At 42.0% G+C, this 7780-nt stretch overlaps 1 protein-coding gene across 6 annotated transcripts in view; it reads right to left on the bottom strand.

Moving 5' to 3' along the window:
* Window positions 1-7780, bottom strand: part of TANGO2 (transport and golgi organization 2 homolog) — a 79834-nt gene that overhangs the window by 5744 nt on the left and 66310 nt on the right. For all 6 annotated transcript variants that reach the window (XM_006021546.3, XM_025201519.1, XM_025201520.1 and 3 more), the window contains 2 exons: window positions 5885-6038; window positions 3711-3815 (listed from right to left, as the gene is read on the bottom strand). In XM_006021546.3, the coding sequence (XP_006021608.1) occupies window positions 3711-3815; window positions 5885-6038 (259 nt within the window). The remainder of the gene's footprint in view (window positions 1-3710; window positions 3816-5884; window positions 6039-7780) is intronic.

The raw sequence follows: 7780 nt of genomic DNA, 5'->3' as shown, positions 1-7780 counted from the left end.
CACCCAGCACTCTTCCCTGCCTATGCAGGGGGTCAGACTCGATGATCTCAAGCAAATCCCGGGACGTCTCAAGCAAATCCCGGGACGTCTCTCAAGCAAATCCCGGGACGTCATTCTCCCCCTGTACTCGGCCTTAGTGAGGCCGCAGCTGGAGTACTGTGTCCAGTTTTGGGCTCCACAATTCAAAAAGGATGTGGAGAAGCTTGAGAGAGTCCAGAGAAGAGCCACGCGCATGATCAGAGGTCAGGGAAGCAGACCCTACGATGACAGGCTGAGAGCCCTGGGGCTCTTTAGCCTGAAAAAGCGCAGGCTTAGGGGTGATCTGATGGCCACCTACAAGTTTATCAGGGGTGACCACCAGCATCTGGGGGAACGTTTGTTCACCAGAGCGCCCCAAGGGATGACGAGGTCGAATGGTCACAAACTACTTCAAGATCGTTTCAGGCTGGACATAAGGAAGAATTTCTTTACTGTCCGAGCCCCCAAGGTCTGGCACAGCCTGCCACCGGAGGTGGTTCAAGCGCCTTCATTGAACACCTTCAAGATGAAACTGGATGCTTATCTTGCTGGGATCCTATGACCCCAGCTGACTTCCTGCCCTTTGGGTGGGGGGCTGGACTCGATCTTCCGAGGTCCCTTCCAGCCCTGATATCTATGAAATCTATGACATACTGTTAATGTTTCCTAAACTTCCCTCTGCCTCATTCTGAGCGAATAATTCTACAGATTTCTCCATTTGCCCTCCTTCAATCTCTTCCAATCCCAGCGACCCCAAAATACATTGTATTAGCAGCTCTTTCGTCATGTCAATGGCAATTTCAGCAGAGGTACTTTTCATCAGTAGATCTCAAGATCCTTTTACAGGAGGGGAAACTGAGGGACAGAAGGGGGAAGCATTTTGCCTGTGGTTGCCCAGCAGACTAATTCAGAGCCAGGAAAAGAATCCTGGTCTTCTAAGTCTCTGTCCAATTTGTAAATTTGCTTAAGATGAGTTGTCAACTGTAAACCAGCTCCAAGTATCAGAGGGCAATGAGACTGACCAGAATGGATTTGGGGAAACAAAGTGACTGATGTACTGGGACTAAGTCAAAACTATTTCAAGATACTTCAGGACAATCTAGTGTTGTTTCTCCTTTCTGCAAAACAGGCAGAATTTAACCAGCAATACATAAAAACAGAAGATCTCTCTCTACATGCCACTTTAGGACTTGAGTGTCCCATAAAAGACAGACAGGCAAAAGGTTGCATTTGCAATACATTTTGCACATATTTTATTCTACATCAAACCAGTGGCCTGCATTTTGCAATGGCTTTTCAGCCAGACCCCAATGCTATTTAGAGGTTATGAAGTTAGTCTTTAAAAAGCCCTCGCTGAAATGGGTGCAGGCTATTCTGGAGATACCCTTTTGCTCATCAATCCACTAAGACACCTAAACCATGGAAACATTATGGCTCACCAATCCAGAGATTGAACCGTCAAGTGCCAGGCATTTTCAGTGGCAGCCTCTTAAACTGAGAAATTCCATACCACCAGGAATCAGGTTGACCCATAATCTCTCCACCCCCTCTTACTAACAGTGACAGAAGTGTCTACTGCAGTCTTATTAGATTGAAGGTGAGGATAGCGCATTAAAGAAAGCAGGACAAATGAGCTGAAGATAGAGATGAGGGTGTTTTTGAACAGGATTAATGGGTTTTTAATGCACAATTGTCACACAGATATTATGGTGATATGCCTATAATAAATCCCTAATTTAGCTAGCCACAAAGACTTCCCTCTCTCTCTCAAAAAGAACTCTATTATTCCAGTGGCTTAGACAGAGCCAATAAGAAAGTGGTGGAAAAGCAAAGAAAAAAAAAGAGAAGAAAAATAGTTTTCAATTTTCTACTGAACTGATTTATCTGCTGTGCCAGAAATGGAAGCCAGTTGGTATGACTTACAAAACTTTCCACAGAAAGCTCCTATAAAACTAAAGATGGCATATCAAGAGATCTGTTGCTTTGCAGCAGGCAATGCTGGAGCAAAAAGCTCAAGGGAATGGCTACACAGAAAACTTGACTACGACCAGTCACCTTTACTTTTACAAATGACTCCATGTTTTAAGTGCTTGGGCAGAGCGCAACTGAATAGCCCTAGATCTGTTTCTTCCCAATGTCTTTGGCCGTGTCTAGGTAGTTGCCCTCTGAACTCCAGGACTCCTGCCAACAAAATAAAAACTTCCTATTTGCTCCCATTCTGGCAGAAAGACTGGCAGTTAGGTAGAAAAAAAACAAAACACTTGGGAGCACCCCCAAAAGACCTCAATGTTATCTGCTTTCCCTCTTGCTTCCAAGATGTCGGGCCTGAATGTAATGCTGGGGTGTCCACTCAGGGCCCCTCAGAGCGTTCTTTGGGGCATCTAAGTTGGTAGAGCTTGTCTGGTCAGCGATGGTCAGAAGGGAAACCATATAACCAAGCCATTAGCAGAGAGGCAGCCTGGCAACAAGGCAAACTAAAGGTTGAAACAGATACAATGTCAGGAAAAATGGCAAAAAGGAAAGTGGGACAACAAAACATAACAAGATGGAACTTAAAACAGAAAAAAGGATGAGGGGCTGAGGATGAGGGGACATTCGTGGGGGCTTCAAGGAAAAAAAGTACTTCCTTTCCCCCCCACTCTCTTTAAAACATATGCAGGACAGGCAAAACACTCTTGCTCCTTCTTTATGGAAAACCAGTGCCTGAATTGGTAACCTACAATATTCGGTGGTTTTCTCTGAAGAGGGCTAACTGAATGATGAAAGAGGACTTGAGGGGCTGGGATGTACATAGGCATCATCTGTTTGTATTTATATGAAACTGCAGCGGTAAGTTTGTGTGTATGGGAGTGATGCCACCTGCAATTCTTCTAGACCAGGGAGGCTCAACCTTTTTCCCCAGGGGACTGGATAGGGAGTGCCTGGTCCATTTGCGGGCCGGATCCAGCTGCTGGTCCAATCCTGTACCCGGAATGGGCATGGCAGGGCTTCACCTGGCCATGCAGGATGTGGGAAGCCAGGGGCAGCCTGACCCCAACCCAACCTCACGGAGCAGGGGTTTGGGGGAGGAAGGGACCATAGCCCAGTGCCAATCTGGACATGCTGGGGGAAGGGGGTGTGGCCCAGTGCTGACCTGCCACAGGGCTTGGGATTTGAGAATTTGGCAGCAAGGGAGGGTAGCTGTATTACTTGCCACCTTTCCCCCATCACCACATTTCCCAACCTGTGGGGAGCCTTGCAGCCTGGATGCCATGTCTTCATAGGCTGCATTTGGCCTGCATGCCAGAGGTTGAGCAACCCTGTTCTAGACTACTGAACTGTGTTTTGCACAGTACTCCGAGCCTAATATACACAAAACACCATCTTAAGCTTACAGGAAAAGATTGGATAGCTTCAAACAAACAAACAAAAAATAAAACAGCTAATGTTATTAGTAAGTGGTATGGCAAATCTTGAGTTAGGTACCAAAGGGTCAATGTCAAGCAAAAGCCACATCAGAAAACTGAGGAATAACAAAAATGATAATATAGGAAGATACTTTACTCGATTACATCTGATAAATATTTATACTTGAAGTTTATAGGCAGTAAAGGAATGTGTTCCATGGTCCTGAACGTTAAGGTTTATGGCAGCGTTCGACTTCAGATATGGCTCAATACAGTAATCGTTTTATTTTGCCTTATTTATTTCACCTTGTTCCATAGCCTGGGCCACGAACGCACACAGCTGCATACTTGTTCAGTATAGGCCGTATGTAGTCCTTTCCTTGGTCCTCAATTGCAGGGTCTGGTAACTGACTGAAAAACAAACCGCACTTGTACTCACCCAGCATTACTGAAAACAGTTTCTCCAACACCGACTACCCATAATCAACCCATAGCTTGGAAATAACAATAAAACCAAGATTGTCAATGTGTTTATATAGAAACTGGAAAGCAAAGAACTGGAGATTAACATAGCTTGTGAGCTCTTTCACACAGAGAATTTCTTGATGTCTTGAACTTAGTTTCATCAGCTTTCAACCTTTAAAAATATATTCCATATCTTGACAGTCCTCTCCCCATTATTACTATTCCTTTCTTTCTACACTCCTACTTTCTCCAGAAATCTATAATAAAACTTAAGGTCAAACAACTTGGAGGTGCATCACACAAACCAATATTATGCAGTTAGAGAATAGGGGCCGTCTCTTTCCTCTTGAAGATGGCAGGCAGGTCTTACTGCAAGGATCTCGGGGGAAGATTAGAAATGTCTACAGAAATACCCTCAATCAAATTTAACAAAAATGGAGTTTGCAGAGGACTTCAGAGGACACAGCAAAAGACAAGCCTGCGTCCTACCATGAAACAACAAATACAACTCCATCGTAAAGTTTGGAAATGTTTAGAAAGAGGACCTAGGTGTAAACATTATGTTCTATGAACAGTAATTAATAATGCCTTTGGTGGGGTGTTGAGCAGTGTCTACGGTCAGATCGAACCTGTAGAAGAACTGGAAAGACATGCATGTCTCTTTCCTCCTGTCCACACCATTAGCACATTCCCTCAAATGTGAAGGAAAAATGTAGCTTGGTATTTCAATATTTCAGCATCCCAATCTGGAGAAGTTCAAATACAGCTCCCTGCACCCTATCATTACGTGTGGCACTCTACTTTCTCCCACAGCTCAGGTTTCTGCCTTCCCCGGTGAACCAACTTGTGGCAGCTTCTATTAAAGAGAGAAATGCAAGTTCAACAACCGTTTGCCACATGAGAAACATGAGTGAAGAGGGTAGAAAGAAAAAGGATACGGATTAAATTCAGCCCTGCCTCTCTAGAATCTTTTCCAGATGCACTGTGAGGTGATACTGTTTGACCTCCGCAGTAAAAAAGCTGCTTAACTGAGGTCACCCTCAGACTAGGCAGGAGAGAAGGGAAGAATACAAACTCAGGGTACTTACCTGAGCAGGAAAGGAGTTTCTAGGGTGCCACCATTCACGGCACAAACAGGGGAAGTGGTGGTAAAGGGGGCTTGCTGTAGAAATTAAATTGCATCCAATATACCTTCACAATGCCTATACAATTAATGCATGTGAAACATCTTCATTATCATAGGCTGCTCTGGAAATTCTCAGCCATAGATTTATAATTTTGAACCTTAGTGCTGCCTTAATAAATATCCATCTTACAACCAGAGACACTTAGATAATGAGGTTATTCTGATGAACAGAAACCTTGGGTGCACGTGTATTTTAAGTGTGGGTCTGGTGCAACTCACTGCTAAACAATGCACTATAGCAATTCCTTGAAGCATCCCAGTGTTTTTGATTTGTAGTACTGAATGCATGGCAAAATGGAGCTTAAAATATCTAAACAGATGCACTAATTAAAACTCATAGTTCACGTTTTCTAAAACCCTTGTCTTAACCCAGGAGATTTATTTTGACTTAAGTTTGAAATACCACACACACACACACACTTACATTTTGCATTTACTGGGTTTAAAATGACAGAGATTGGGGAACTTTGTGTCTATGTTTAAAAAACTGTTCCTGCTTAGCTGGTGGTCTGTATCAGCAAGTGTTACAGTCCTCTTATGCAGGAAGCAACAGTGCTGCATACAAACGCTCCTATGATATAACAGGCCAAATCCAGGCCACACAAGGGGCTGCTCAACACAGGAAAGTTATTGTGCAGTAAGGTAGGTGTGAATTTAGAGCATACTAACTGCTTGGCATTAAGTCCCAAAATGGACACACTTAATGTGCACTAAGCACACTAACTTTTCCACACAGTTAAGTCCTTATTGTACACACAAAAAAAAACAAACATGCAAGCTTTAAAATATCTGCATAGCATTGCTTGTAAACTGTAAGCAGTGTTCTTACGGCTCTTGATTATTCATCACTTTAATAAGCTCCTTCACCAGGTCTTCTTTGGTAAGGTCCTGACTTTGCTTGATCACGTCTGTGAAAAGCTGCTTGCCATACTGAAGCTTTTTCCATGGAGTATCCAAGAGAGAATTACTCAGTCCGTAGACTCCTACATATTGAAACAAAAAATAAAATCTGGGGCAGGCAAAAGAGTGTTTGTAGTAAGTATTTCCACAGAGGGCAGAAAATTTACATATAAGCATCATAGCTAAAAAACAAAAAAAAAAGCTACCACCATCTCATTCTTCATGGGTTGAAGAAGGGGGATATAAATTAAGTCTTGTTGGCAAAATTCATCATGGACTTTATGTCATCTTGTTGGAATGATTTGCTTTCAACCATCCTTGATCTTTATTTTACCTCAAATACACTAATGGGCATTAACCGATGTGGTAAAAGAAAGTAGAGAATTTCAATAAAAAGTCAGTTAATATAAAGCCCGATTTCCAGAAGCTTAGCTCTTAATAAAACACCTAACCATTTCTCACTGTTTTGGGTCATAAAAATTTTAGTCTGACAGTTTTACTGGGCGTGGGAGGCAGGAGTGGGGGAGGGAGGAGAAATCTAGGCATCATTGTACTATGGGTACTAAATAGAAACTGAATGGTAGGTTTTTGCCACTGCTATTAATGAAGTATAGGTTGAGATGTAAAATCAAATGCAATAATCAAGAAGAGATTTTTCAGGAACAAAAACACTATAATAGAAATATTAGTACATTATATAACCTAAATATGAAACCATCCTTATAATTGTGACACAGCAGATACTGTACAAAAAAATAAAACCACCAGTGCCTCCAGCTTTAAATACCATAGAATAAATGGAACGTGGAATCATGACGAGGTTATATGATAACAATTCTAAAAAAATAAGGAGAAAAAAAAAAAAGGTTCATGCATTCACAGAACCATTCTTGTGAATCCTTTTAGCTGCATTTTATCTGTGTGCCTGCTAGCATATTTCCAAAAGAATAGGACCTTAGTTATAAAGGATTTGCTGGTGATTTACAGTTGTCAGATACAGATTCCACCACTTTTAATCTCATTCAAATGATTCCCCAGCTAATCTTTTTATCATTAGGTATGCTATAAAACGTATGCCCCGCTACTAGGCAGGAGATTGGAGCCCTCCTAAAGCACGTTAAGCTATGCTTATGTATTCCACTGTGTTAACATTAAGTGGTTTTATTTGCTTCTTCGTTTTATTCTAATCCACATTTGCAGCAATTACTGTAAACCGCTGGTCTGGTAATTTATAAAAAAAAGTATCCTTAGAATTACTTAGTGCATTTTGCAATCCAGTCTTTTCCAGTTTATCCCTTTTAATCATATCATTTATTTCTCTCTCAGATATGAGTCTTGACTACAACTGCAAAGCAACACTCAGTGGTGACAGCAGGGAGGTCTCTTCTCACTGGTGCCCTACATTTCTTGGCAACTGGCCAAGAGAATAAGCATTCACTGCACAATGTGAAGATACTCCAAAATTTAGCTCTCCCTTAGGAGGCCGCATCTACAGAGAACAAACTCTGTTGATGCATGGAGATCAGGGATGGCTCTGCTAGATTCTGCAGACATCCAGTTTTCATAATGCTTTTTCTTTTTATTCTACTGCAGCAGAAAAAGTCACTAGTCTTTGAGGACAGCATTAATACAAAAGTCACTATAAAACATATCTTCCTACGTTCTGTAACTGTCTGCGTGTCTCACATTTTGAATATTCCTTATAAAAAGAAATAAAGAAGTTTTTTTAACCTAGGCCAATACCCTGGTTGCTTTCTTCCCACTCATTAAACTCTTTTACCTGTTAACAGCTGCCACCATGACAGCCATGTGTTCATTTAAAGCA

Source organism: Alligator sinensis, unplaced genomic scaffold (assembly GCF_000455745.1).
Source record: "Alligator sinensis unplaced genomic scaffold, ASM45574v1 scaffold570_1, whole genome shotgun sequence".
Classification (NCBI taxonomy): domain Eukaryota; kingdom Metazoa; phylum Chordata; order Crocodylia; family Alligatoridae; genus Alligator; species Alligator sinensis.
This window is presented reverse-complemented; position numbering and strand designations above follow the sequence as displayed.